At 61.8% G+C, this 27,103-nt stretch overlaps 6 protein-coding genes across 6 annotated transcripts in view; 2 read left to right on the top strand and 4 right to left on the bottom strand.

Annotated features, from left to right (window-relative positions):
• Positions 1-2,410: 2,410 nt before the first annotated feature.
• LOC122170002 (predicted GPI-anchored protein 58) lies at positions 2,411-3,995 on the top strand. Its single transcript, XM_042836569.1, has 3 exons — positions 2,411-2,759; positions 3,522-3,581; positions 3,805-3,995. Exons 1-3 carry the CDS (start codon positions 2,411-2,413, stop codon positions 3,993-3,995), a joined length of 600 nt encoding a protein of 199 aa, XP_042692503.1.
• A 6,803-nt stretch (positions 3,996-10,798) lies between these two features.
• DHX58 (DExH-box helicase 58) lies at positions 10,799-15,093 on the bottom strand. The gene is made up of 12 exons (XM_042836560.1): positions 14,832-15,093; positions 14,556-14,757; positions 14,284-14,474; positions 14,045-14,161; positions 13,676-13,802; positions 13,408-13,590; positions 13,079-13,335; positions 12,736-12,885; positions 12,356-12,517; positions 11,886-12,076; positions 11,600-11,696; positions 10,799-11,374 (listed from the first exon to the last, which is right to left on the bottom strand). Exons 1-12 carry the CDS (start codon positions 14,997-14,999, stop codon positions 11,195-11,197), a joined length of 2,025 nt encoding a protein of 674 aa, XP_042692494.1. The 5' UTR covers positions 15,000-15,093; the 3' UTR covers positions 10,799-11,194.
• A 252-nt stretch (positions 15,094-15,345) lies between these two features.
• Positions 15,346-20,973, bottom strand: KAT2A (lysine acetyltransferase 2A). The gene is made up of 18 exons (XM_042836564.1): positions 20,731-20,973; positions 20,329-20,452; positions 20,083-20,228; positions 19,824-19,913; positions 19,334-19,515; positions 19,056-19,247; positions 18,852-18,958; positions 18,655-18,762; positions 18,441-18,577; positions 18,115-18,323; positions 17,923-18,049; positions 17,733-17,843; positions 17,511-17,654; positions 17,201-17,315; positions 17,044-17,080; positions 16,871-16,934; positions 16,649-16,733; positions 15,346-16,443 (listed from the first exon to the last, which is right to left on the bottom strand). Exons 1-18 carry the CDS (start codon positions 20,971-20,973, stop codon positions 16,250-16,252), a joined length of 2,415 nt encoding a protein of 804 aa, XP_042692498.1. The 3' UTR covers positions 15,346-16,249.
• An 871-nt stretch (positions 20,974-21,844) lies between these two features.
• LOC122169996 (heat shock protein 30C-like) lies at positions 21,845-22,754 on the bottom strand. Its single transcript, XM_042836562.1, has one exon. The coding sequence runs from the start codon at positions 22,445-22,447 to the stop codon at positions 21,845-21,847; it is 603 nt and encodes a 200-aa protein (XP_042692496.1). The 5' UTR covers positions 22,448-22,754.
• A 283-nt stretch (positions 22,755-23,037) lies between these two features.
• HSPB9 (heat shock protein family B (small) member 9) lies at positions 23,038-24,227 on the top strand. The gene is made up of 2 exons (XM_042836563.1): positions 23,038-23,189; positions 23,286-24,227. The coding sequence occupies exon 2, from the start codon at positions 23,503-23,505 to the stop codon at positions 24,079-24,081; it is 579 nt and encodes a 192-aa protein (XP_042692497.1). The 5' UTR covers positions 23,038-23,189; positions 23,286-23,502; the 3' UTR covers positions 24,082-24,227.
• A 1,310-nt stretch (positions 24,228-25,537) lies between these two features.
• Positions 25,538-27,103, bottom strand: part of RAB5C (RAB5C, member RAS oncogene family) — an 11,505-nt gene continuing 9,939 nt past the window's right edge. The window contains exon 6 of the mRNA XM_042836561.1: positions 25,538-26,715. Coding sequence (XP_042692495.1) covers positions 26,600-26,715 — 116 coding nt within the window. The 3' untranslated portion in view covers positions 25,538-26,599. The remainder of the gene's footprint in view (positions 26,716-27,103) is intronic.

Here is a 27,103-nt window from a genome sequence, read left to right as displayed (position 1 = left end):
CAGACCACAGGGCTCCCAAACCACTCCTCAGTTGCCACTGCGGTCGGGTCAGCAGCCCCCACTTCTCATCCTCTGAGAGGCTCAGACCAAAACGCCTAAAAGTCTCTGTTCTCTGCCACGTTTACGAAGGAGCACCGTGCCGTGCTCCGCAGCGCCCATCCCCGTTCAGAGGCAGCAGAGTCCCAAAGGCAGCGGCTGCAGGAGCCCCCCGTCTCCCCATGGCACCGTGCACCCCCACACCCCCACCTCCTCCAGCCCTCCCGAGCTCCGTGCAGGAGGAGCAGCTCCTGTCTTCAGGCAGATACGGCCATGGATTAGGACTTAACCTCAAATCGTTTCCCTTGCAGTTTCCAAGTGATCTTTCTTATCAAGTAATTAAAAAATTTCCATCATTAGGCTGGAGAAAATCGTGGCTCGGGAATGTTCCCATTTCAAAACAGCCCTGAGCCGTGTGCAGCGCAGGGTGGGAGCTGGGCCCCCCGGGCAGCACCAACCTCATTGCAGATGGGGCTCACAGTCCCTGGGCTCAGGGGGTGCAGCTCCCCACCGTGCAGCACAGGATTGCTTTTGCAGTCATGGTTTGAACTGCGTGGGCAGCCAGGAACCCCAATGTGCCCCCAGTGCGCAGCTTGCTCCCAAGCTCCCCACAGCTCCCTAAGCACACAGGTCCCCTTTTAAAACTCGCCAGTAAGTTGTTGCAGCTCCAATTAGAAATGAGCAACTGTTTCCACACAGCCACGGACTGACTTTCCTTGAGAGCAGATACATTTCTTGACAGGGGCTTCTTGACATACAAATAACGACACTCCTTTGGAGGCAGTCTGAGAGCATCCTGCTAAGAAACAGTTTCTGAACATCGCAATATTGTTTCTGAATTGACAAACAGAGCCTCCTGGGCTTCATTACCCCACTCCAAGCACACGCTTTTGCATTTTTGTTTCCTCTGGGAACGACGAAGGGTTTGCAGAATCTGGGGGCTCAGAACATTCCGGCACAGCTCCCAAACGGGCCGAGATATTGGGACAAGGGTTCGACAGCAGCAGAGCTGAAGCAGCTCCCACCCCTCTCCTCCACGCTGTGATTCCAGGACCTGCCTGCTTCCCACCCTGCAAACTCCATAGCATAAAGCAATTCAATTAACTTTTCCAGCACTCTGCTGAGAGCATCCATGCACAGATCCTCATTTATTTGATGTCAGCTTCATGTCACACTCCTGGAAGCACACAGATCTCCCCAGTGATCTCCGAGTATATCAGCACAGGGTGCAGGCTCTTTTTTCAAAGCATCCAAGCAGACACCAACGCTGGGGAGCACATCATACAGAACACGATGCAGGAGCTGAGCATGGGCACAGGGCACACAGCGCAGCACACCAGGAGCTCAGCGCAGAGCTTTGCACATTTGCACGCAGGATTATAAGAGCTGGTTTTATAAATGCATGCGGCGGATTACAGGACAAGGAAAAAATCCCACAGCACACATTATTGCCAGCCTGATTCTGAACTCCACACATGGTGAGAGTTCATCGTTAGCAGAGTTCTGCCTGCAGCCAGCAGGGCGGTTCCTGTCCCATCCAGAGCCACAGAAAAACACCTGCGAAGCAGCAGCTGCCACACAGCAGGCAGGTCGGACGCACCGTCCCGTCCCATCCCTGTGGGCAGGGTTTGCTCCCAGCCCAGCGCAGCACAACTCGGGCTGCGCTCCGGAGACAACAGCGCTGCTTCGGGCTTACAGCAGAACACGGCGCTGAGGGCTGAAGGCGCGGGCAGCCCGCCGGGTGAGGAGCGTCCCAGCTCCCATCCCACCCCACCGCCCTCCCGGCCCATTGCTCGACTCACCGACAAAAAGCGTTCTGTGCGCCTTCAGGAAAAATCCTTCGCTTTAAAGGCTTACAACCTCCCGCGCAGCCTCGCGGGGAACCGCGGCTCCGAGCTCAGCGCCGACCCCGCCGCGCTCCATCGCAGCCGGCACCGCAGGCAGCGGCACTCAGCGGTTGCGCCCAGCTGTGCCACGCGGTGACGAGCGCAGACGGGCGGCCACAGCCGCGGCTCCATACGGGCCGCGCCACCCCCGACGGCTCGCGGCCACCCCGGCACGCGGCCCGCAGGCCGAGCTGCTGCCCGCGGTCACGGCCCCGCGTGGGCCGCACGCTGCGTGCCCGATGGCCGCTGGGCGCACAGGGACTCCGTGACCGGGGGACGCTTCACACCCCGCGGGTCGAGGACCTGCGGTGATCTGAAATAGCACGAGGAGAAGGGCTGCAGCCGGGGCTCTTGCCGGGCTCCTCGGAACAAGTTTCCCTTCCGACCCGGCGCCTTCCGAGTGGGGCAGCGGAGCTGAGGCTGCGTCCCCTCTCTGCCGCCCCGAGGCACGGCGCTGCCCGCTCCCGGGCGCCGGGGGGACGGCCGGAATGGAGAGGGGCAACGGAGCGGAGCATTGCGGCGCGGGCACGGCGCTGACCCCGGCACGAATCCGGCTCTGCTCCTCGGAGCCTCCCGGCGCATCCCCCTCCTCCCACAACTTCGCTCTGGCCACAGCTGTCCCGACCCCGCGCCGGATCGCGGCCCCCGCACCGCCCGCCCTACCTGCCCAGCCGCCCGCCTCCGCCGCCGTTTGCAGCATCCTCCCGCCGGCTGCTCGCTCCCGGCTGGGCGAGCGCGCTCCCGGAGGAGGAGGAGGAAGAGAGGAGGAGAAGGAGGAGGGGGGGATGAAGGCAGCGCGCGCGCCGCCGCGGTCCCGTCCCCCCGCTCCCCCCAGCGGTACCGCGCGCATCCCGGGGCCGCATCCCGCACGGTCCGGGAGCCCCTCTGTCCCGGGGTACCCACGGAGCTGAGCCCCCCGCCCGCCTCTGCCTCTGCACATCGCCCCCAAAGGGTTGGGGTCGGGGGGTGCCGGGGGGGGGGGAGGGGGGACACAGAGAAGGGTGAGCAGAGGGCGCCCAGGGCTAGGGACAGATGGTGCCACCAACACCACGCACCCAGGTCTCAGTTTTGCTTTCCCCATCACCCTTGAGAAAAGGCTCCCACATCCTGTAGGTGTGAGCATCAGCAGAAAGCTCAGCCTCACATAAACTTCACGCCCCAGGAGCAGCGGAGGCGGCACCAGGGGAGCTGAGGTTCTGCTGGTGGCTCTGACCCGGAGCACGGAGCCATTGCTGTGCATCACACAGGGTGCATGGGGGGGGGGGGAAGGGGAGGGGGTTAGGGTTCAGATGCTCTGGGAGCACAAAATGGGGCTGCTGGCTGATCCTAAGCCATCGCTGCTGGAGCGCAAGGCACCTGCAAGGCAAAGGCTGCTCTGCTGACATCCAGCTTCCTCATGCCGAGATCAACATCCTTCAGAGTGCGAAAGCGTGTTTTCCTATCACTGTTGCTGTCATTAATATTTTAGCAGCTCCCAGAACCTTTAAGTGGGGCTGCACGGTGCTGACACGGGAGAGCAGATTTTTAAAAGCCCCGCTCCCCACCCCAAGGAATTGTCTGTCTGGACACGTTATGTAACCACATTTTGCCCTCCTCCAGGACATCGCACGGAGGATCTCAAAGCACTTCACGAACTGCTAATTAAGCTCTGCAGCCCGGGTGAGAGGGAATTGCTCTGCCCCGCAGGGCTCCCCGGCCAGGAGCTCTGAGCAGATGCACTCAGGGACTCTCATCTCCAGCAGCTCTCACCCACACACTGCTTTGCCATAAAAACAGAACCGATGCCAGGACAGAGATGTCCGATGGGCCCTGGAGCTGCCGGCAGAGGGGCTGAGGACTTTTGGGTGCTGAGCTCTGCTGAGCACACAGTGGGTGCTCGCAGGCCACCCTCAGCCCCAGGAGGTGCGACCCATGGGCGCAGAAGCAGAGCCCTCAGCAGCAGTTTCTGGGCCTCAGACATCAGGCTGCGTGCTGGTGGCCCAGCAGCACTCGGCTTTGCTTGGTCAGCCCCAGGTCCCCTTCCTGGTCACCACCTGCATAGCCACCCCCTCCAAGGAGCACACAGGGCCGTAGCTCCAGCATCCTTTCTTTGCTCACATTAACCCTCACAGCCTCTTCCTGCCCCTCTCCAGCACAAACACACAGCTGGCCATCCCCTACCTTCCAGCCACAGGCTGCCCTGGGAACCCCCAGCTTCCACCGTAGCAGCAGGACTGAGGATTGTGAACACACCTGCAGCTGGGGGAGGCCTTGTTTCAAGGCAGAAGACCAGGTGGCACCAATTACTCTTAACAGGGCACAGATTTGCACCAGCTGAGGTTTTGAGTGTGGCTCTGCAGGTGCTCTTTACCATTAAACAAATGGGTTTTGCTGATTAAATTCTTCACACAAATGTTTTCACTGGAGTTATCCTCACAATCTGCTGTACTTCCTGCACAGTGCAGCCCAGCCGCATCTCCTTCCTACTCGACTGGCTCAGAGCAATCTCCAGCCTACGGCACCAAAGCTTATTCTTCTGCATGGCGCAAAGAGGAAGGGCAAAGCAACGCAGTCCCCACCACAGCCCACGGGCACAGGGGGACACGGTGCAGCCAGCAGAGATGGGGAGCCCCGCCAGGCCCCGCACAGCCGTTGCCCTGGGAGGAATCGGTCCCAGCTCCACTTTCCAGGAAGCCTCCCTGGCTCCTCGGTGGCCGTGCTGAGCCGTGCCAAGCTGCTCCAGCAGCTGCCGCGGCCATTCAGCAGCTGCTAAGCCTATAATTGCTCCTTGAGTCATAAATAGATTTTTTTCTTTGGTGAGAGCAGCTCTGTCAGGGAATTAAAATCTTTGCAAAAAGCCCGTAAAGATTTCATACACGTTTCAAATCCAGATCGATGCATCTTCGTGGCTGGGAGAAGGGGGAGGCAATGGGGAGACCAGGGGGGGTTGAACGCTTCCAGCCATCACGGGTCAAAGGCACTTTGCAGGGCTGCAGGGTGCGCAGGGCCACAGCTGGGGGACGCCGTGGTGGAGACGCAGATGGGAGGACAGGCGCTGCTCCACCGGCGCTGCGCAAAGCAGAGCATCAGGATGGGACGTGCGCCGTGCCGGGGTGCTTCGTCCCAGCCCGGATCAGGACGTGGATCCATTGGTTATGCAGCACAGTGGAGAGTTCAGAGGCTGCTGCGTGGCGGGGATGCTCTGTGCCCACAGCAGGGGACATGGGGTGCAGTTTGCCCCCTCCTGCCCCACAGCAGCTGGAAGGAGCAGAGGGCACCGGGGACATCACTGCCGTGTTTACAGGGTTGCTCAGCACCACTCACTCCTGAGGCCACCCCCACCCCCACTCCATCCCGTGCACTGACTATTTTTAGGTGCCAACCCTGCTCTGATGATCCCTGTGTTAATACTGAGAAACATCCAGGCAGGAGGAGAGCGGCTCTGTGCCCCACTGCCCTCTTTGCCAGATCCCCAGGGCTGCACTGCTGCTGGAGGCCGGGTGCCATCCCAGGCCCCACATCCATCCCTGAGCCCCAGCTGCTCACCTGAGCACCCCTGTGAGCACCAAGTCCTGCTGCTGGGAAAGGCGCCGGCACAGAAGGCAGGGCTCTGGCAGTGCGTGGCAACGAATGGCAGTGCACAGCAGTTGTTCTTCCCTTCCCCCTGTAACTTTTAATTAAAACCTACGAAAGATGAGATAACCAGTCCTGCTGCATAATTGCAGGGAGTAAATTTTATTGTATAGAAAAGCAGTTTAAATTTTTAATAGACTTATATTTAAGGAAGAGCAACACTTTGAAGGGATCGGGTGGTGTTATCAAAGGCAAGGGGAGGAAGAAAGATGGTGTTATTACATGTTCCAGACAAAACTGTTGTTTTAGGGGAGTTTTGTGCTTCTTCCTAATGAGAGACGAATCACATCGGCTTCAGTTGCTGTAGGAGGAAAATTAAACCCAAACTGCCAGGAGGCCCAGCCCCTGGCTCCCAGCTCACCTCCCAGCCACACTGCAAAGCTCACAGACATTTCAGAGGTGGGACCCGATGGCTACATTAAATGTAAATAAATTATCTACACTTAATGTTTAAATGAAATTCCAGACCAAGCTTCCTGTTCAGAAAAGCGTCGGCACAGAAATGTTGATGTGGGGGGGAGTTGGGCTGAGCGGGGCAGAGGGACTGCTGAGCATTGAGACCCCGAGCATTGAGACCCCGAGCATTGAACCCTGAGCCCAGAAGGGCAGAGCAGGGCAGGGCTGGGGGGGGCACCTGGTGGGGTGGTGGGGCACAGCAGCTCCCCACAGCTCCCCACTGCTGCCTGCCATCTCCTGAAGGTTACGGCTGCCTCTGCGGCTCAGAGAATGTCACCGAGGCCAACGCTGCTCCAGCGATAGAAATAGCCATCTCCCTGCAGAATAAGCCTAGTTCTCGTTTTTCTTTCTCAGCACCCCTCCCCCAGATGCAGGCTGCCCTCCCTGCAGGCTCCCCACCTCCCTGCAGCCCCATTGGGTCGGGGGCAGACGCATCCCTGCTGTGCTGGATGCTGATGCTGCGGGTCTGTGCTGGGGAAACAGAGGCACAGCTCTGCCCACGGACGCAGCCCCACGCTGTGCCTCCACAGCTCTGCAGGCTGTGCATTGGCTGCAGGCAACTCCAGCCGTCCTCAGGCCCCACACGGTGTGGACAGGACATCGCTGCCCCATCACGGCTTTGCCTGAAGCCACCGCAGGAAGCTGCGTTGCTCACCCAGGTTTGCTGCTTAGCTTGGCCAGAGGAGACATTTTTTATGCTTTAATGCAGCTGGAGCGGGGAAAGAAAATCTCGACGGGCCCATGGTGTAGAGAAATAGTAAAAGAGAAGAAATAAAAGGTGATGGAAATTGTTCAGCTCTCATTGCAGAAGAGAGGGAGGGGAGATGCATCTCCTCCCGTGCTGGGCTGGGCCCTGGCAGCCCCCACCTCCCCATGCCCACAGCATCCAAGAGCAGGCAGGAACGGACCCACAGCCGGTGCCAGACAGAGCGCCTGGCAATAAATAAAGGGCACCGGGGTACAAATCCTCCTGCCTCCTCACGCAGCCCTTCCAGGAGAGCATCACAGAGGAAAGCATCCCGCCCACAGCGCTGCCCAGCTGTGTGCCCACTTGGCCGCCAGCAGGAGCTGAGCAGCTGCTCGCTGCGGTGGGGCAGGAGGTGCAGTGGGGTCACCTTCGGTATCTGCACAGCCCTCACTCTGCAAGGAGAGCCGTATCTCATTTCTTCCTCAATTAGCTCCTGATTATCAGTGTCCCAGGGCCCCTTTCCAGTCTCTGTTTAATGCACCATTAATAATTCATTTCGCAGATAGCAAGAATGCAGTGCGAGGTTAGGGCTTTGTGACTAATAACTACCAGAGCAACCCTCATCTCCAAGGGACAAATGAAGGGAACAAAAAATAAAGTGAAAGAATCAAAGATAATGTGTTTCGTGGCCTTTAATCAAACACTGGATAAAGACTTTGATTACTCAGGTGAAAAACACACAGGTACACGTGTGCTCAGCAACCGCAGGCTGCTCAGCTCCCACACCTCACTGCCACCACCACAGCCTTGCTGGCACCACCCATCCCCATCCCACCCCACCCCACCCCATCCCATCCCATCCCCATCCCCATCCCACAGAACTGCTCCCAATCTCAGCACCTCCCAGGGGTCCCCTAATTTATGGTGGGCAGGGAACCAGGGGTCTGCAGGACTGGGCCCTGCAAAGTTTGAAGGAACACATTTCTGTCCTTCTCCTGCAAACAGTGAATCAGGAATGCAGTAACATACGAAGCTCATTTACATCAGCTAATGAATGGTGCCGGTACACAGAACATCCCCATCACATCTTCTGCTCCTTGCCTGGTGGAACTCAGGTGGGTTTACTGGGACCGGAGCCCAGCGCACTTCTGGGGTTTTCCTGAGCTCTCCTGTGTGGGGGGATGCTGTGATGGGGCCGGCAGGAGCTGCAGTGGGTCCCCAGCACAGGCTCTGCTGGCCGGGCAGCTCCAGGCTCCCAGGACGGATCCAGCCCACAAAGGGGACGGGAGAGGGGGAATCCAGCGTCAGGCTTGAGGTGCGGCATGAAAGCACTGCCTTGGTGGCAGCTGCACGTTACGTGTGATGGGTTTTTGGCAGATCCAATTATGAAGCCGGGTGTCAGCAGAGTCACAGCCAGATATTTAGCGCATGAAGTGTTGTGTGGGAATTATCTGATATTTCTGCTTCGTGTTCCTGGTCCTCTCCAGAGCCCCGGGCTGTGCGGACTCCAGCGTTATCTCTGGTCACCACGGCCGCCTGCACTGCTCTGCTGAGGCTGCGGCCATCTGCAGGTGCAGACCTGCCCTGGAAACACCCCTTTATGAAGGCGCCCTGAGCCTTCATGTGGGGCTGGAGCCACAACCGCTCCTCTCTGTGAGAGTTTCCCTTAAATTTCATTTTCTCAATAGCAGCCGAGAGGGCAGCGCTGCGCTCAGTGCTGACTGTGGTGCAGTGATGGCAGGTGGAGAGCAAGGTTGGGATGAAGCTGGCAGCACCGCAGCCGTTGGAGCGGAGCTGTGTCATTGTGCCCTGGCTCTGAAATCCGGGAGCTGCCAGGCAGACAGATTTGCCTTTGCACCTGCAAAGCTGCTTCATGCTCTGCCGGCTGCAGCTGAGCCTGGGCACGCAGGAAACTGCAGGGAGCAAATTGAGCTCTGCTGTGGCCCTTAAGCAGCAGCTCCTGGGGCTCCTTGGGGTGCCCACCGGGGGCTGCAGCCCCTCTTGCCCCCACTGCACGTGTGAAAAGAGGGGAGCAAGCAGAGTGAAGAGGGGGGCTCGATTTTGGGGTTGGAGTTGCACCACGATGCACACTTTCCAGCAGGCTGGAATTTCCCTTGCTGCAGAGATTTCCCCCACTCTGGCTGCCCCAGGAAATGTCACCTCTGCGTTCCCAGGCTCAGCAGAGCGCAGGAGCTTCAGGTGTGCTGGAAAGCAAAGCTCAGCCCCTCGCCCCCTGTGCCCACCGGTGCCACCAGCCCAGCCCTGCTGCTGCCCATCATCTGCCAGCACCAGGCAGAGGGACGGAGGGACCCAGCACTGCACTCAGAAAGGCCCCCCAGCACCCCTCTGGCTGCAGACCTGCAGGTTCTGAGTTTCCATTTGTCTGACTTTATCTCCAACCCTTCGGTTCTCATTATTCCTCACTCAGCAAAGTTAAAGGGCTTTTAATACCTGGCACTTTTCTCCCCAGGAAGGTGCTTGTGCACTGCAATCAAGGCACATCTCAGGCTACTCTTCGATAAGCTAAATAGATTGAGCTGTAAGTCTCTGTTAAACACCTGGCCTCAGGAAGGGCCAATCTGAGGCGCCTCCAGGCAGAGGGAGCAGAGCTTTTTGCAGCTGGTGCACTGAGAGGTGAATTGTCGCTCTGCGATGTGCCAGAGACAAATGAAATGGGCTGAATAAAAATAAATCCTTGCATTGTCCTCGATCAGAAGAGCTCTGTGAGCACGCACTGCTGTGGGCACGCGCTGCTGCAGGGCGCTCCTGCACTGTGAGCCCACCCCATGCAGAGCCCTCACCTGCTGGGCTGCAGGAACTCACCTGCAACAGAGCGGATAGAAAACACCTTCGTGGCACTTTTAGCTACAGAATTTGCTGCAGCAGCTGTTTGCTCCGGGTCTAATGGTGCCTGACTGTGCTTACAGGCAGGGAGTGATGATGGCCGGGAACGTAAGTGCTTTGGGGAGCTGAATAAGCAAAGATGCTCCGAGCCATGGGCTCAGATCCAGGGGTTATTGACAGGGATGTGTCAGTGCACAAGGACTGGTCCAGCAGCCCTCGCTAATGCCTGCATATCGACAGGGCAATTGTAGTGATGAAGTGGGGCTCTCAGTCTGTTTTAATCACAGGAGAAGCCTGCCCGGGCCTGGGCTGCACAAGGAAGGGGGTGGCAGGGGGACGTGGATCTGGGGAATGGAGACCCTCAGCCCACCGTGTCCCTGTGGCTCTGAGGTCAGAGCACGAGTATGCTGCAGACCAGGCGGGTGGGGGAGTGACCCGAACCGCTGATGGGAGGGGAGAAGCCCCCCGCCCCACCTGGAGGTGGCCGCCCCGGCGCCAGGAGGATGTAGGGCAGAGCTGCTGGGGGATGGGGGGGTACAGACTTCTCCCTCTGAAGGACAGTGGCTCTGAAGGACCAGCCAAGGTCACAGCAGTAATCACTGTCGCTTGGCTGCTCTTTGCCACTGCACCCAAGGTGCTGAGCTCCAGGGAGGGGGCAGCCAGGCAGGGCTGGGGGTAAAGCAGGGATGGGAGGAAGGAGCAGAGGTTGGATGCAGATCATAAGCTGCCTCCAAACCCCACACAGCCCATCACAACGCTCTCGGGGTCCCACATCCCATGGGGTCTGCTGCACCTCTAAAGATGGGGAAGCTTGGGGTATGTTGCAGAAGCTCTGGTTTGAAGGAACAAAGAGGGTAAGGGAACAGCCGGCTCCATGCAGACTGAGAGGTCAGTGCCGCAGGCGCCATCAGGTTAATTCACAGCCTGGATTCTCCAAGCACGAATCAGGGCAATTAGAGCTTAGCAAAATGATCTGGGGTCCCCGCAGAGGGGCCTTATCCTGGGGACAGGGCACCGCAGCCCACAGAGAGCTCCAAATAACTCACGCGGCCTCATTACCCGGTTTCTGCGGAGCGGGAGCGCGGCTTCGCGCTGCCCCCAGGGACCCCCCCCGAATTTGGGCTGAGCCCCACGGCGGCCGCCTCTCCCTCACGAAGCCGAGCCCGCGGGGCGGCCCCGCACGGCGCCCGCAGCGGAACGGGAGCGGGTTTCCCTCTAGCGACCGCCGGCGGGAGAGCACAGCGGGGACGGACGGGAAGAACGAGCGGGGCGGGAGCACGAACGGAGCAACGCGTTCTTTGACCGGAGCCCGGCTCGCACGGGGAAGAGACCGCGCACAGCTTTGCAGGTACGCACCGCGAGTCTTGACCACGCCGGATGCCCGCCTGCACAAAGCAGACGCACGCCGGATCGCACGCGGGCCGTCGGTTCGCCGCGGGAGCAGCCCCAGCACCGCAGGGACGGCAGCCGCTGTCCGGTAGCGGGAGCACGGGCTGCCCCGGCCCCGCAAGGCCTTTAGCAGAGTTCTGCGCTCACTCCCGCAGGATTGCGGCTGCAGAGAGCAGAGAGATGCAGCCGCCTGCAGAGCCTGAAGCGATGTCGTGTCTCAAAGGCGATGGAAAGGTTCCCCCCGCCCAGGTGTGGCCTGGGAGCAGCCCTGAGTGAGCCGGCACTACAGGGACTCGTCCTGGGTGCTGGAGCAGTACTCCAGGTAGCTGAACTCCTCGATGGGGAACGTCACTCTGCTCCACTTCTTGTACTTCTTCTTCTCATCCGGGGTCACCACCACAAAGTTTTTGATGCTGAGGATGGGTAACGTCACGTTCCTGTAGATCATCTCCATTCCCCACTCCTGTGTGGACAAGGAGGGGACACTCACACACGTGGTGACACAACCCTGGGCTGCAGGACCTCGCACCTGGCCCCGCGCCTGAAAGCTGGAGGCAGCTCCTCGCTCCCAGCACACCCCCCCTTAGGAGCTGCCCTGACAGCGTTCCACGCGTGCAGCACCCACAGCCAAAGGGAAACGCAGCTCCTGTTTCTTGCTGCGTGGCTGAGTGACGGCCCAGGAGCTCACCTGCCTGCACTCATTGCACACAATGCGGCACCCGGGCTCCCAGTCCCTGAAAGTCCGCTCAAAGTGTATTTTCCCAGGTAAGACTGTGTAATAAAACCTATAAGAAAGGAAACAAAAGACGCCCTGAAGGGGGTGGTCCTGGGACAAAACGCAGCTCTCCCACAGTCCCACACAGCCCCTGTGACCTCCCCGGACCAGTGTCCCCAGGGAGGAGCAGGCAGCAGCCACCCCCCTGCTCTGGGCAGAGCTCAGCTCTGACCACTGGACTCTGGCCGTCCCCTCCTACCTGAAGTTGGGGTTGATGTTCACGTGGTGCATGGCCTCCACTGTGCGGATGTCACTGCCGCGGCACACGGCCTCGTTGCAGTTGACACAGTGGAAATAAACGTCATCCGGGTCGTGCAGCTGCTGCCTCTCGCTGCTCCTGTCTTCCTTCACTTTCCAGCTGAGAACAGCATTTCTCTGCAACTCCAGGATCTGCAGGGAGGGCAGGCAGGCGGGAGGATGGGGTCAGCAAGAATGACACACAGACAGGCCGCAGGTGCAGTAAGAGACGTGGCCATAGAGAGATGCAGCATCACAGGGAGGACAAGCTGCATGGAAGGACAGAGACGTGCTGTGCCATACAGTTCCTACTGTCCCTCTCCAGAAGGCAGCACTGCCTCAAGGGGAGAGCAGGCACCTAAAATCAGTGTGCAGAGGGCTGTGCGCACAGGCAGACGCAGGAAGGAGCAGTGCAGCCTTCCCTGCGCTCACCTTCAGGCGGTACTCCCGCTCAGGCATGGCTTGCACTGCGCTGATGGCCCTCTCCATGAGCTCCACCAGTTTCTCATTGAGCTGCTCCCGGAACACCTCCCGGCTGCTGGCTTTGGCGAGGACAGAATACACACTTTTCTGGGCACGGGCACGACCCTGGGCCTGCAGCAGAGAGAACAAACACTGCGGCACGGCTGAGCCTCTCACACCACAGAATGCACAGGGCAGGGCAGAGTGCTCCCCCTGCACCCTGCAGCTCCACGGGCAATGCTGTGCCAGGGCCAGGCTCACCCCGAGAGCTGTCAGTAGGCACCAAGGGTGTGGAGGGGTCCCCAGGTGCCACCCAGGCGCCTCAGGGCAGGGGGGATCCAGGGTGCTACCTGCACCATGGCAATCTCGTTGGTCATCAGCCCGTAGCGCACCACAATGTTGCACTCAGGGATGTCCAGGCCCTCCTCGGCCACGCTGGTGGAAAAGAGCAGGTTGAGCTCTCCGCTGCGGAACAGTGTGATCACATCCTGCTGCTCATTCTGGGGAGAGAAGGGAGGACACTTCAGTGGCACCCCAGGACCGAGGGCTGCGCACGGATCCGAGCTCCTATCCGCACCCACGGCACCCACGGAGCGTGCAGAGAGGGGTCGGGCCGGATCCCCACTCAGTTCCATCCCATCATCAGCACTGCCCTGGAGCGCAGTGGGGCCGTGCACACCCTGGGCCCCTCACCTGGGTCATGCCCTTGGCCTGGTTGCTGTAGCCGGTCCCGGTGAGCACGGCCGCCCTGATGTGCCGCCCGCACAGCCGGGCCGTGTCCTGAAACCAGCGGAGCAGGCTGTGTGCGCTCTGCCGCGTCTTGGTGAAGACAATGCCACGAGATGACCCCGGGGGCTGGAAGTGCTCCTGCAGGATCTCCTCCAGTTTGCTCAGCCGGGGGTTCTCGTAGCGCTGGTCTCCGGCCAGCGCCAGCAGCGTGGCCCTGTTCTCTGCACAGAGAGGTGGGTGTGAGGGCTGAGCAGCCTGCACCGCCCTGCTGCTCCCCTCCACCTCTCCCTTACCCTCAAAGGTGTTGGCCAGGAAGCGCTCGGTGGGGTCCTTTGTGTCCCTCTCATCAGCATAGAACTGCTGCAGGCACTGGAAGGCGTCCATCATGCGCACGGCGTCGTTGATCAGCAGTGCATCGTTGTACCTGCGCAGGTGCAGCGCGCACACCCGCGCCTTGCGACAAAACCTCTCTGCCGCTGGCAAAGAACAGTGACAGCCAGGTCACATCCCGCCCCACCAGCCCGTCACCCCCCAGGACCCTCACCTGGGCGAGTTCCTCACCTCTGTTCTCCAGCTCCACGATGCGCTGCTCGTACATCTGGGTGCCAAAGTCCTGTGGCAGTCCGGGCATCTCCATGTGCTCCTGGATCTGTGCCATGATCTTCTTCAGCCGTTGGCCAAAGGGGTCCTGGGGACAGAGCGGGCTCAGGACCCACAGGATTGGGGATATTGCTCTGGCACAGCCAGGGGGGTTGGGCTGGTTTGCAAGGCAGGACCCAAGTGGGCTCTGGGTGAGCTGATTCCTGCAGTTGGCCTAATCCACGTGAGGGGTGAGCACAAAACAGCCGGGGGAGACCCCAGGCTCAGCAGCAAATGAGAGCTTTGGGGTCACAGGGAGCAGCGCTGTGGGCTCAACCCACCACCTCTCACCAGCGCTCTCTCCTCGCACAGGTCGTACTGCTTCCTGGGCTGGGGCACATGGCTCTGCAGGTGCTGTGTGTGCTTCTGTGCTGATGTGATCACCTTGGTGTCCAAGTTGGCGCAGATCTGAAAGGGGAGAGCCCCACAGGCAGCCCTGAGGCCTGGCAGCCCAGCACCACGCAGTGCACAGCAGGATGCCAGAACCCACCCCACTTGGAGCCCCAGAAGCTCAGGGGAGCAGCACCCACCTGCAGGATGTGCTCCACAGCCCCTTCGAAGGAAGTTTCCCCCCCGGTGCCAGGGGATGCTGTCAGGCCCAGGATCTGCGGCAGGTCCCGCTGCCCGCTGAGCTTCTTCTGGAGGTAACTCAGCATGATTTTGTTGTAGACGGCTTCCTTCTGAGTGTGGTGGCACTCATCTATCACCAGCAGGGAGAAATCTGTGCGGGCAAAGCAGGGCAGCAGGGTGAGCCGCTCATCCCGGGGCCGCCCCCCTCCCGGCCGCGGGGCCCCACACCCACCTGTCAGCTCCACGTGTGCCTCCTCCTCCCTGCTGAGCAGCGCGTTCTGCAGGATCTGCGCCGTGCAGATGACCACATCGCTGCCCTTCGCCAGCTGCCCGAAGAAGCACTTATGGCTGCTGTCCCCAGTGACCGCTGCCACTTTGAAGGCATCGCGCAGGACGTGGAACTCCTTCTCCAAGTGCTGCTGCACCAGGTGCACCTGAGGGGCGCCCAAAAGCTCGTCAGTCCCGGCCGTGGCCCCGCCTTCCTCGGGCCTGCGGGGTCCTCGGGCACCTTGTTGACCAGCACGGCCACCCGGCCGCCCCGCCGCCCCTCCAGGTGCCGCCTGCAGACGTGCACGGCGGCGCGGGTCTTGCCGGCGCCCGTGGGCAGCCACACGATGCTGTTACGGCCGCCCAGAGCCGGGACCACCGCCTCCAGTTGGTACCCGCGGAGCTCCATCGCCGAGTCCCGGCTGGGGAACGGAGCACGGAGGAACGGAGGTCGCGAAAGGAAAGCGGGGCCGCCCGCCGTGCCGAGCTGCGCTGGGAGGGGGAGCCCCGGCAGGGCCGCACCGCACCGCGCCGCACCCCCGCCGCCTCCGGGCCGCCCCCCAGCCGGGAGCCTCGGACCTGAACAGAAACCGAAAGCAGGCGGAGCTCCGCGGCGTCATCGCGCTCCGGGGGCGGCTCCATATCGGCACCGTGCGCCCCAACCACCGCCCATCCTCTGACCCCCTGCCCCCCCCCAGGCACCGAGTTCAGCCCCCCCCGGTCCTGCCGCACGGTCAGGCACAGGGACAGCTGGCTCTGCACAAGTACATTTAATTAAAAAATAAAAAAAAAGAATTAAAAAAAGAAACAAAACCAATGCAAATAAAACAGTCACATGGAATGGGTGACGCGAACAGTGGGACAGGGTCTGGTCCCACCCCAGCAAGGCCAGTGAGCCTGCAGAGCAGCACCAGAGTTCACACAGCAAGGACAGCACGGGGGTAAGGCAGCAGGCGACCGAATGCGGGACGGGGGAGGAGGAGACATTAACGCTACGTGGGATGCACCCCAGCACAGCTCCCATGGACGTACGGGCACAAGGAGGGATGCAAACAGCCAGCCCCAACCCCGGGGCTGCAGGACAGCAAGGGGAAAGGGGGGGGTAGGCCCCCAACCACAGCAAGGAGCTGGAAGAGCCCCCACCGCTCCCTGCAGGGCTACAAGCAGTGGGGGGAGAGCAGAAGGCTGTGCTCCTGCAGGAGGGAAGAGCTGACAGAGGCAGCAGGAGGAGGGACATCCCCCAGCTCAGCACCTCTGCCCTGCAGCCTGGGGGGGGCCAGGGAGGTGCCCCACAGTACATTCAAGAAGAGGGGCCGGCGCTGCCCGTGCACGGACAGGAGCAGGGGCTGAGGTCCGTGCAGAACCAAAGCACTTGTGTGCCCCTGCCCTGGCACCGAGAGGGGGCAGAAGGCACAACCCTGGGGGAGGAGGCAGCCCCGCTGCAGCCCCCCCTTCCACAACCCCCGAGAGGGACTGGCAGCACCGCAGCTGCCCACCCCCCCTTCCCCAGCAGCAGCAGCAGCACGGCCAGCAGCAGCCCCTGCCCACAGAACGGGGCCGCATCCTGGATGGCCCCTCTGGGGGCGGCAGCAGCCCTGCCCCTCCCCGCCAATGGGAGCAGGGGGGGTCGTGACAGCCACGGCACATCCAGACCACCCCCTACTTGTCGATGAGCCCCCCTTCCTTCAGCTTGAAGTAGAAGAACTTCTCCAGAGTGTTGGCACACTTGCAGTAGTCGCTGTCGGGCGGGTTGTACTCGCGGCAGTTGGTGATGATGCGCTGCAGGTCGGCGATGAACAGCTTCTTGGTGACGTAGTAGCGGTTCTTCAGGCGCTCGGTCATGGTCTTCAGGTCTGGGGGTGGGAAGGAGTTGGGCCCCATCACATCTCCGTGCCCCCCGCCCTGCAGGTAGGTCCCCCTCCCGCCACCAGCCACAGTCAGGGGGTCCCTGAAGGGTCCCATTCTGCTGCCCGGCTCGCCCCCTGGGACACCCCCTGCCCAGCACTGCTTTGGGGCACGCTGCAATCCCCCGTTACCCCACAGCCCCCAGGCACCCACCAATGGGGAAGCGGATGATTTCATAGTAGTCCGGCGCCTCCGACTTCTTCACCGGCTCCATGAAGGGCCACGCGCTGGGGTGAGTCTGGGGGCAGAGGGGCAGAGTTACTGCAGCGTCTGCCCTGTGCCCACAGCCCAGGCAGAGCCGTGCCAGGGACACCTGGCCGTCCCCTCCCAGGGACAGCATGGGGGATGGCACAGGAGCGCACAGCCGCCCCGCACCTTGATCTGGGCCAGGAGGTTCTTCAGGGTGTTGTAGAGCTGGTCCGGATCCTTCAGCTCCTTCCTGCAGGGCAGAGCAGAGCCCATCAGCACGAGGCTCCTGCACCCCAGTACAAGGCTATTGCTGGGGTGGCACGGAGCAGGAGCCCACAGCTCCAGTACCCCTCACTCACCCCTTTTCCTTCCCCAGTGGTTTCCAACCCGTTTCTCCTGGAAGGAAAGGCTCAGCATCACCAGAGGGCTCTGCCCCCATACACACGGCACAATGCTCCTCACCAAGAGGTCTGGATGAGCCCTGCCAACCACCCCCTGACAGCATGGAGAGCTCACGGATGCCAGGGACGCTCTCGATGGGGATCTGCCGCACGCCCTCCTTGAAGCAGGTCAGGCCAGGGTAGACCTTGCGGATCTGTGCTTGCTTCCTCTCAATCAGCTTCTTGATGATCTGCAATGGGAAAGTGGCACGTCAGCACACACTGCGGGACATGAGGCCCCGACAGACCCAGAGCAACAGCCAGGAGCAGCCCTTCCCCGAATGGCACTGCAGTGATCCTGTGAGCACGGCTGCAGGGCTGGCTGAGGGATGGTTCCCAAAGGCTGGCACACTCCATCCCCTCGCTTCTGGGGGAGTCAAAGGTACCTCCTTCTGCTTTTTGATGATGTGGGAGAGCTCAGTATAGGGGATGCGGGGGTTCAGCTCACACTCCATCAAGGTTGCCCCCTCGTAGTCCTTGATGTAGCCCAGGTAGCGGCTCTTGGGGACCTTGATGTCCTTGGAGAAGCCCTGGGAGGGGAGGAAAAGTGGGAGGGAACTCAGGAACGGAGGGTCAGGCTGGGGGGAGCAGCAGGGAGAGGAACCCACCTGCTTCTTGAAGTAGCCAATGGCGTACTCATCAGCGTAGGTGAGGAAGTAGAGGATGTTGTGCTTGATGTGGTACTCCTTCAGGTGGTTCATCAGGTGTGTCCCGTAGCCCTGGGGGGGCTGCCATGAGACGGGGTCCTCACACCCCCAACGCAGCCTGTAAGCCCTCCCAGGCGGGTTATGGCCTCACCTTCACTTGCTCGTTGGATGTCACGGCACAGAAAACGATCTCGGTGAAGCCCTGGGTGGGGAACATGCGGAAGCAGATGCCCCCAATCACACGGCCGTCCTTGATGAGCGCCAAGGTCTTGTGCTTCCTGCGGCCAAACCGACAGTGAGACGGGGGGAGCCCCACGCAGCCCCCGCAGCCCCCAGCACCCACGGGTCGAAGACGAGGCGGGTGATGTACTCCTTGGGCATACGGGGCAGCTGGTGCGAGAAGACGTTCTGCAGGCCCACCAGCCACATCAGGATCTTCTTGTTGGACTTCTGCGAGAGCGAGTTGCCAATGACGTGGAACTCGATGATGCCGCGGCGCTCCTCCAGCCGGGCGGTCTCATCCCGCGCCGCGTTGGCCGACAGCAGGCTGGTCTGCATAGGGGGCAGCTGAGCCCCCCCGGCCCCAGGACCTCAGAGCCCCCGAGATGCCAGCACCCCACGAGCTGCGCCTCACGGCGGTGCCGTCCCCGCCTGCTTCCCCAGCCGTACCTCAGGGCCCAGCATGGCAGCGGGGTCGGTGATGGTCAGCATCACCTCGTTCACCAGCTCCATGGGGATGTCGCCCATCACGCGGATCCTCTTGGCATCCTCCAATGTCAGGCTCTCAGGCAGCTTCCGCTTCTCCCCTGGGGCAGCACGCAGCTCGTCAGGCAGAGCCCCCAGCACTGGGCTGGGGCTGCTCCCTCCCCCTGCACTGCCCTACCCGGCAGAGGCTCCGGCGTGCCGGTGTCCATGCTCGTGGCCAAGCTGCTGCTGCTGAGCTTCTTGCTGAAGAGCGGTGCGGTGGGCACTGTGACGGCACTGACGGTGGCTGCAGGAGAGCAGACAGCCATAAGCACGAGGAATCCCCATCCACGCGGCAGCAGTGACAGCACCGGCCCAGCCATCACCCTACGGTACCTGGGCGTGACACCAGCTGGGCGCCCTCCGCTGCTGGCACAGTGAAATCCGCCTCCCATATGGGCGAGTTCTCACCATAGATCTCCTCCTCCAGCATGGACAGGAACCTGGCGGGGAGCAGCGTGCCGGGCTGGGTGCACACAGCCCCGAGGGGAGCGCAGGGGAAACGGCCGCGCAGACGGCAGCCCCGTGCCAGGCACCTACTTGGGGAAGTGGGTGAGGATCAGCGTGCGCTTCTCCGGCACCAGCTTGTCCTTCTCCACCCGGAACTTCTCCAGCAGCTGCCGGCGGGTGACGGTGAAGATGGACTTGAGGAGGCTGCGCCCAAAGACGTGCGTGGTCTCGTAGCGGGGAAGGCTGTCGCAGCTCTGCGGCACGTGGCAGTAGCACAGCCACCTGCGGGAGAGAGCGTGCGCTCCTGGGGCTGGGACCCCCGGCAGCAGTGCTGCTGAAAGACCCAGGCAGAGGCGGCCCCCCCTCACCTGGTGTAGTTGACCTTGTAGGTGGCCACGTCATCGTTCTGCGAGCGCTGCCGGAACTGCGACGGCGTCTCCAGCTTCCAGTAGTTGAGGCAGAGCAGGAACATCTTGGAGAGCTCATACATCGTCTGCCGCTCCTTGGGGGGGAGGTGGCTGAACTTGTACTGCACGAAGTTCAGGACCCCCTGGGGGAGAGGAGTGGGTTGGGAAGCGCCAGGGCCGTGGGTCACCGCACCGCAGAGCCCAGCTGCCCACAGGCACCTCCAAGATCCAAGCAGGAGGCCTGGAGAAGCAGCGGGAGCAGAAGGGCTGCCGCCACCACCACCATGCGCTCACATTTTCCACTCTCAGTGACAAAGCTGAGAGCTCCGTGAGTTTGCAACACAGTGCGTGGAGTCACCATGATGCCAAAATGCTGTGTTTGCTCGATTTAGGGTTTTCAGCCCAGCCTGTCCCCAGCAAAAGTCCCCAGCACAGCCCACAGCGGCCTCACCTGCTCGATGTTGGGTTTCTCAAACGGGGGGCTCCCCAGCGACCCCTCCACCACCGGCTGGCTCATCTGCAGGATGCACTTCCTGAGGAGCTGCGAAGACCCCATGGGACACCATCACCACCTCAATGCCCGCTCCTTCCCAGGCACCTCCCTTCCTGGGAGATCGGACACAGCAGCTCTGCAGCTCTGAAACGGGGCTCACAGAGCGCAGCTGCCTGCAGGTCGGGCAGAGGGTGACCAGCAGGACAGACGGACGCACCTTGAACAGGTAGAAATAGACCTGCTTGGTGTCCGTGTCCTCCTCCTTGTGCACTGACATGAAGAGGTTCTCCACATCCACCACCATGCCCAGCAGTCTGTTGATCTCCTCCTCCGAGACGTTCTCCAGGTGGGACACGTGGTCGGCTGCGGCAGAGACAGCACGTGGTGAGGGGGGGGGCACGGCTCCCCATCCCGGGGGTCCCAGCAGCTGTGCGGCCCGGAGGTGAGGGGGGGGGGGGGTTGCCCAACCCGGGGCCGCAGCCGCGGCAGGGCTCGCTCAGGTTGGTCACCGGCTGCTGCAGGTCCATGCGTGGGGCGGTGGGAGGGTTGGGGTTCTTCCAGCCGTTGCACTTGCAGGCATCGTTAGCCTGCAGGAGGGACGCGAGAGGCCATCGCGCAGCAGCCCAGCGCGCGACGCAGCCAGCAGACGGCTGAGCGGCTTCACCCACCCACCGTCCAAAAGCCCCAGACCGTCGCACCCCAGCGCTGAACGCTCTCCCCGGATCCGGCTCAGGATCGCGCGCCCTCCGCCCGCGCAGCGCAGCTCAGCGCACAGCGCCGCTCAGCCCGGCGCTCCGCACCCCCCGCCCGCGCGCAGCCCCGCATCCCCTCCCGCACGGCGCGGCATCTTCGCCCCCGCGCCCACCTTGCAGGCCGAAAACACCCCCAGCTTCTCCAGCTTCTTGCCGCGGGGGAAGCCCCGCACCTGCGCCTTGCGCTGACTCGCCCGCTGCTGCTGGCTGAGCCCGGGCCGCGCCGGATCGCTGGAAGCCGCGCCGCCCGCTCCTCCCGGAGCCGTTCCCCCGCTCCCCGCCCCGGCGTTCGGCGCCACCGCCGTTCCCGGAGCCGGCGGGGGCCTCCCGGGTTGCGCGGCCTCCGGCTCCGCCATGCCGGGCCCGGCGTGCGCTCCGAGCTCACTGCGCCTGCGCGCCGGGCACGCCGGGAGCGGCGGCTCGCAGCGGGGAGGGCTGAGCGCGGCGTTACCGGGACGGCGCACGGCGCTCCGCACCCCCGCACGGGAGCCGGGCTGGCGGCCGGGCGCTCCGAGCGCGGCGTCCCGGCACGAAGGAGGCTCCCTGCGGGCCCATCCCGGGGCTCCGCCGGTAACGCGGGGGCCGAAGCTCAGCGGGGGGCGCCGGCCCGGAGCCCGGGACCGCGGGAACGGATCCGCCGCGCCGCCAAATACGGAGCGCTGCCGCACCCACGGCCGGCAGATACGGAGCGGACGGAGCCCGTCTGCCCATACATGGAGCGGCTCCGCCCGCAGCCCCGCGAATGGGCGCGGTTTGGCGGAGCGTCCTTCGCGGGGAGCCCCGCAGCGCCTGGAAGGTGCGAGCAGCGGCGGGGCGGTGCGGGGGGGCACGGCTGCTGTCCCCGGCCCGGCAGCGCGGCGAGCGTCCCGGCGCCTTCCCGAGGAGCCCAGCGCCGCGTCCCCGAGGGCTCTCCGTATTCGTGTCGCTGTGCGTGTGCGGGAGCCCCCCGGCCGCCTCTCTCCACCAGGGCAGCATGGGGAGACGTGCCGGGAATGCGCCCTCTGCAGCGCAGTGCGGCTCTCGGGATGGCCGTCCCGCTGCGCGAGCACAGCGAGGCCAAACCGGCAAACACACGAGCCGTATATGTAAAAGTCAGGGACGTTTATTACATATCAAAAAAATCTACACGCTTTGGCCAGAGATCCCCCCCCGTCAGGGCCGGCACAGCCCCGCTCTGCGGCCGGCGGTGCCCCAGCACCGGGCTCAGCCCGGCCCCGCGCTGCTCCATCACGCCTTGGCTCTCTCTGCTCCGTCCTCGGCGTTGGCCACCGGCTGTGCAGCTGCTGCTGGCAGCTGGATGGGCACGTTCCTCTCGTTCGGCGGCGGCAGGGCCAGCCGAGGGGCCTCGATGCGCAGTTGCCCCTCGCTGGACAGGGAGCAGCTCAGCGCCTCGGCGTCCACCTCCTCGGGCACGTCCCACTCGCGCTTCAGCACCTCGTACTTGTAGGAGAAGGAGCCCTTCTCGTCCGTGCTCTGCGTCTCCTTCTGCCCCACCAGCACCACCTTCCTGCCCACCACCTTCACCGACAGCTGCTCGGGGGCGAAGTCCTTCACGTCCTGGCAGACGGAGAAGCCCTCCCCGGAGCCCTGGGTCAGAGCCGCGCTGCTGCTCGGTGCCCGCTCGATGCTGACGCGGTTGGAGCTGCTCCCGCTGCTCAGGAGCTGCTCGAAGCTGCTCATGAACTGCCGAGCCCTTTCCATTTCCATCCGTATCTCCCTTTCCAGCTCAGCAAAGAGGGTGCCCGGGTGCGGCCAGAGGGTGCGGACGGGTCCCAGCCATGGGAACAGAGACCCGGAGGTGGGCGGCATGAAGTGCAGGCGGCAAAGCATCTCTGTGGTGCTGCGTCTGAGGCTGTGCGCAGGGCTGGAGCGGTGCTGGGCTGCCGCCGGGACGCGGGGTTTTATCCTCCTCTTCCCAGGGGTGTGCCCCTTCCAGAACGCTCTCTCCCCACGCACCCTCCTGGAGCCATCGCCTATTTTTGCGCGGCTGATTATCCGCCGGCCAAAATAGCAGCGCCTGCTTCTGGGGCCGAGTCACCCTCCGCAAATAGGGAGCTGCAGTCACCGCCGAGGCTCGGGTTTCTGCAAAGCCACCGTGATGCAGCACGCGGCACCGCCGGCCGAGGGGGCAAACAAAGCCCTCCCGCAGCCCCACACTGCAGCGCGGGTCACGCCGCGCAGGGACAGTCCCACCCCGATGGTGTCACCGCTGCCCGACGGCTCTCGCACTTTCCAGACCCACCCCCACGTTCGGGACTCCGTGCAGCCCTGAACGCAGCGCCTGCGCACCCTGCGTGGGGCGGGCAGGGTTTGCTTCGGTGTGTCCCGTGGGGTCCCGACGGCGACCGGCGGGGGGGACGCATTGCTGCAGAGGGGTCCTGAGAGTGGGGCGGGGAGGAATGGGCCGAGGGGAAGGGAGGGCAGCGAGGAGGGGAGTCCGGCCCCGCTCCCTGCCGGGAAGCAGAAAGGCCACGGATTTTTGGCAGGGGCGGCTCGGGCATCCCGCTCGGAGGCTGAGGTGATGCTGCTAATTATAATTCGGGAGAGCAGAGCTGCAAGAGTAAGAGCGAAGGTATGTGGGCCGTGAGGTAAGAGGTGCCTCACCTCTGCGATGAGTAACAAGAATGAGCTGGAACGGGCCAGAAAGAACCGCGCTCTTCTCCCGAAGGTGACGGCATCCGCGGGCCGAGGCCCCGCCTCCCGGGAGGGGAAATAAAAGCCGCGGGCGCCGGAGCCGGAGCACAGCGCTCCCAACTCCCGGAGAGGAAACAGCTGAGAGCAAAGAGCTGAGAGCAGCAGCAGCAGCAGCAGCAGCAGCAGCAGCAGCAGCAGCAGCAGCAACAACAACAACAACAACAACAACATCATCATCAACAACAACAACGATGCTTTGCCGGATGCACCTCGCTCCATTCGCCTCCAGCTCCCTGGCCACCCGGCTGGGCACGGTGAGGACCCTCTGGCCGCACGCAGAGACCATCTTCAGCGAGCTGCAGCAGGAGATGGAGAAGGCTCGGCAGTTCATGAGCAGCTTCGAGCAGCTCCTGAGCAGCCACGGACCCGTCACCGCAGAGCAGGCTCCGAGCAGCAGCGCAGCCCCGGCCCAGGGCTCCGGGGAGGGCTTCTCCGTCTGCCAGGATGTGAAGAGCTTCGCCCCCGAGCAGCTGTCGGTGAAGGTGGTGGGCAGGAAGGTGGTGCTGGTGGGGCAGAAGGAGACGCAGAGCACGGACGAGAAGGGCTCCTTCTCCTACAAGTACGAGGTGCTGAAGCGCGAGTGGGACGTGCCCGAGGAGGTGGACGCCGAGGCGCTGAGCTGCTCCCTGTCGCCGGAGGGGCAACTGCGCATCGAGGCCCCCCGCTTGGCCCTGCCATCTGCTGAGAGGAACGTGCCCATCCAGGTGAGCCCCGCGGCTCCGCAGCCCGGGGCAGCCAAGGATGGAGCTGTCAGCAAAGCCAAGGCGTGATGGGACGGAACGGCGGTCTGCATCGGGACCAGCAGAGGCGGCAGTGAGTCTTGGGCTGTAGCCCAGACGTCCTCCATCCACCGTGTTTTTCACTATACTGGAACGTTCTTCTTTTTGTATCCAATAAAAAATCCTTTTGCGTAGAACCCGGTTGTGCTTCTTTTTGGGGGGATGATCGATGGGGTGGCTGAGCCTTGGTGTCGGCTCTTGGTGGGTGCATGGAGGGGGTACAACTCTCTCTGCTCTCAGCGCTTCAGAGCTGACAGCAGACCCCCTGTGCTGCTCAGAGCAGGGTGAACTCCCTGTTCTCCCACACTACAGCATCTCCTGCCCATGCCACTGCCTGCACCGTCTCACAGCCCTCATGCTCAGACCAGTGCCTCTAAATAGGAAGACAACTGAACTGGAAGATGCGAGGTGGAGGCGTAGCTACTTTTCTCCCCAGGCAGCTTAGAAAGGGGCTGCAGGAATCCCTCTGGGTTGGCAGCGGCAGGCGGGGCAGAACCGGGCTGCAGCACTTGGGGCCAGGTCTGGGCAGGTCTGCAGGCATGCAGCACAACGCCTGTTTTTGCCAAAGCTGCTCTGAGCTCATGCAGCTCTTCCTCACAGTGCCAGCAGCACAGAGGCTCTGCAGAGCACAGACCCAAACCAGAGTCCATCACAGCTGAACAGCACAGTGGGGCAGCAGCAGGAGACCCTGAGAGCATCACGGCCACAGCAGGGAGACGGAGACCCCGAGGCACGGGCCAGAAATGAAGTCCTGTCAGCTAGGAGCACTTGTACGAGAAACCAGCAGATGGCAACAGCACCTCGCTGTGCTCCCAACGCTGTTGAGTCGCGAGTGGCGGCCATCATCCAACAGGTCCTTCTTTGCTGTTGGGGATCCAGCAGCACAGACGAACCAACCCGGAAGCAGCGGGATCTCTGACCCCTCATGAGGGCTGTGAGCTCCTCCAGCAGATGAACAGAAACACATCAGCATCCTGTGATGACAGCGCCCACCGGGGGCAGAGGCCTTTGCTGACTGGTATTTGAGCACGTTACCCGTTTGTCCAACTGTCACAAACCCCAGTCCGACGCACGCTGCTCCTCCCACCTCCCCTCAGCTCCCGCTGCAGCTGTTAGCCTAGAAGCGATGGCGACAGACAGCTCTCGCTGTTTACCTCCACTTTGCTGCTGCACGCCCCGCTGAGCACAGCAAACCCGCGCAGCTCCTCCTAACAGCAGGCGCAACTGCAACTCCATGCAGGAATTCCTCCCTCCCGAGGCGGCTGCTGCAGAAGCACGGCCGAGAACTCGAGGAGCAAACAGCACGCGCTGCTCCCTGCCGAGGGAAGGACGGGCACAGCGCTGCTTACAGGCGAGCCCTGGCAGAGCTGGCTGAGCACACGGCCACCTCCTGGTCCGCCCCCCTTCGCTTGAGCTGGGTAAGAAACACGAACCTTGTTGATCGTCGTAGGTTTATAAAAATTTTCTTTTAATCACACAAAACGGAAGTTTGTGATGAAGATTAGCTTGACAGTTCCTCTTAAATACCAGTATGCATAAGACACTGCATTAGGCACTAGGCAGCAGCCAACATCAGTTAGAGTCTGGCAAGAGAAGCCATTTTAATACCTCCCTTCACACCGTGGGGAATTACAGGCTCTTGCAATACACAGTTTTCACTGACAGGTTATCCGAGGTTCCCCCTGCCCCACTTCTGTACATCAGCAAACCGTGTGCATTCACACCAGAGTAGGGTTAACATTAGTGGCATCACAACCATCAAAAAAAGACAATTTTCTATACAAGATTTCTTTTCTTTTTTTTTTTTTTTTTTTTGCAAAAGTTGCAACAGGATTAGTGCATGACGACAGAACCAGAGATAGAAAAGAAGTTGGCATGCTAGAGTCCAACACAAATAAAGACAATAGGCAGCTAGTTGTATGTACTATATTGACAAGATACTGATTGGTTACATGAAGAAACATACAATACAAAATACAGAAGAAATCAGTTCTTCTTCCCTCTGCCCCACCCCAAAATACTCATAATTGATTTGGTCAATAGGAGGCTGAAGAGCCAGAGCTTGTCCCCATAATGCTACACCTCAGTGGTTGTTCTGGGCACATCGTACTGGCATCGCCCTAGCTTCTACTCGTGGGTAACTCTACACCAGGTTCTCTAGTCTCAATATCCCTTTGTTTCCAATAGTGAACTACAGTACTGTGGGACCTGGGTGCTGCTGGCGCTCACCCGTGAAAGGAAGAGCTGGCAGGGCAGACACCAGGTCACGCATCCACCACCAGCAGGAAGAGGGAAGAGCAGAAGTTCGTATATTAAAAAAGTGACTTAAGACTTAGAATTGAATTAGTATTTGTACAGAAAGGTGCGGGTGGAAGAACTCCCTCCAGCCTATGATCAGAAAGGGATGGAGAAATCACAGCAGCCACTGGCAGCCGCTCTACGGTAAGTGCGATTGTTAGCGTGGGTTCCAGTCACGTCCTTCGGGGCTCTGCCCGCTGCGCTCAGCTGCTCAATTGCTGCAGCACTGGCTCCTGCTGGGCTGGCTGCTCTCCTGAAGGTCGACCACCCGATTCCTGCCCGGACCGCCTGGAGCGTTCTGGGGTTCATTTTTTGGCAGTTTCTTGGCTAGGAAAGAAGCAGGATCAGCAGGCTGCTCTTAGAGAGGCCGATCTCCCCCCGCAGATCACACGCTGAGCTCAGCTCCGCTCAGCCCAAGCCTCCACCTCTCCAGGAGCTCAGGGCCGGACGCTGCCGGCAGCACAAGAGCATCCAACCTGCTGTGAGCTGTCATCAGTTCCGCTCCACCCTCATCCGCCCCAGATAAAGGCAGAGGGGGAGCACGCTTTGCACCACCTGGGTGACTTCACTCACAAGCCTGGCAACCCGGTCACACACACACTCCAGCAAGAGCCTCAGAGCCTGGCTGGCAGATTCTGTGGCTTTCAGTAGGCTGCTCTGCTCAGAGCTGCTCCACGCAGCCTTTTCACACACACACACACACACACACACACAC

The sequence above is a fragment of the Centrocercus urophasianus genome, unplaced genomic scaffold, assembly GCF_019232065.1.
Source record: "Centrocercus urophasianus isolate 14NV4802_14NV808 unplaced genomic scaffold, USGS_Curo_1.0 seq_62, whole genome shotgun sequence".
In the NCBI taxonomy this organism is placed as follows: Eukaryota; Metazoa; Chordata; class Aves; order Galliformes; family Phasianidae; genus Centrocercus; species Centrocercus urophasianus.
This window is presented reverse-complemented; position numbering and strand designations above follow the sequence as displayed.

Bases quoted from the DNA above. Each gene is read 5' to 3' on its own strand.
- DHX58 (XM_042836560.1), bottom strand. From the start codon at position 14,999: ATGGAGCTCCGCGGGTACCAACTGGAGGCGGTGGTCCCGGCTCTGGGC. The intron at 14,758-14,831 runs GTGCCCGAGGAC...GGCGCCCCTCAG, and splicing joins TGGCCGTGCTGGTCAACAAG to GTGCACCTGGTGCAGCAGCA. The intron at 12,077-12,355 runs GTGAGCGCAGGG...CCCTCCCTGCAG, and splicing joins AGCGGGAGTACCGCCTGAAG to ATCCTGGAGTTGCAGAGAAA.
- LOC122170002 (XM_042836569.1), top strand. From the start codon at position 2,411: ATGGAGAGGGGCAACGGAGCGGAGCATTGCGGCGCGGGCACGGCGCTG. The intron at 2,760-3,521 runs GTACCGCGCGCA...GCCCTCCTCCAG, and splicing joins TCCCCCCGCTCCCCCCAGCG to GACATCGCACGGAGGATCTC. The intron at 3,582-3,804 runs GTGAGAGGGAAT...GGGTGCTCGCAG, and splicing joins AATTAAGCTCTGCAGCCCGG to GCCACCCTCAGCCCCAGGAG.
- LOC122169996 (XM_042836562.1), bottom strand. From the start codon at position 22,447: ATGCTTTGCCGCCTGCACTTCATGCCGCCCACCTCCGGGTCTCTGTTC.
- KAT2A (XM_042836564.1), bottom strand. From the start codon at position 20,973: ATGGCGGAGCCGGAGGCCGCGCAACCCGGGAGGCCCCCGCCGGCTCCG. The intron at 18,959-19,055 runs GTAGGTGCCTGG...GCTCCCCGCCAG, and splicing joins ATCCTCACCCACTTCCCCAA to GTTCCTGTCCATGCTGGAGG. The intron at 17,316-17,510 runs GTACCTTTGACT...TTCCCATTGCAG, and splicing joins TCATCAAAAAGCAGAAGGAG to ATCATCAAGAAGCTGATTGA.
- HSPB9 (XM_042836563.1), top strand. From the start codon at position 23,503: ATGCTTTGCCGGATGCACCTCGCTCCATTCGCCTCCAGCTCCCTGGCC.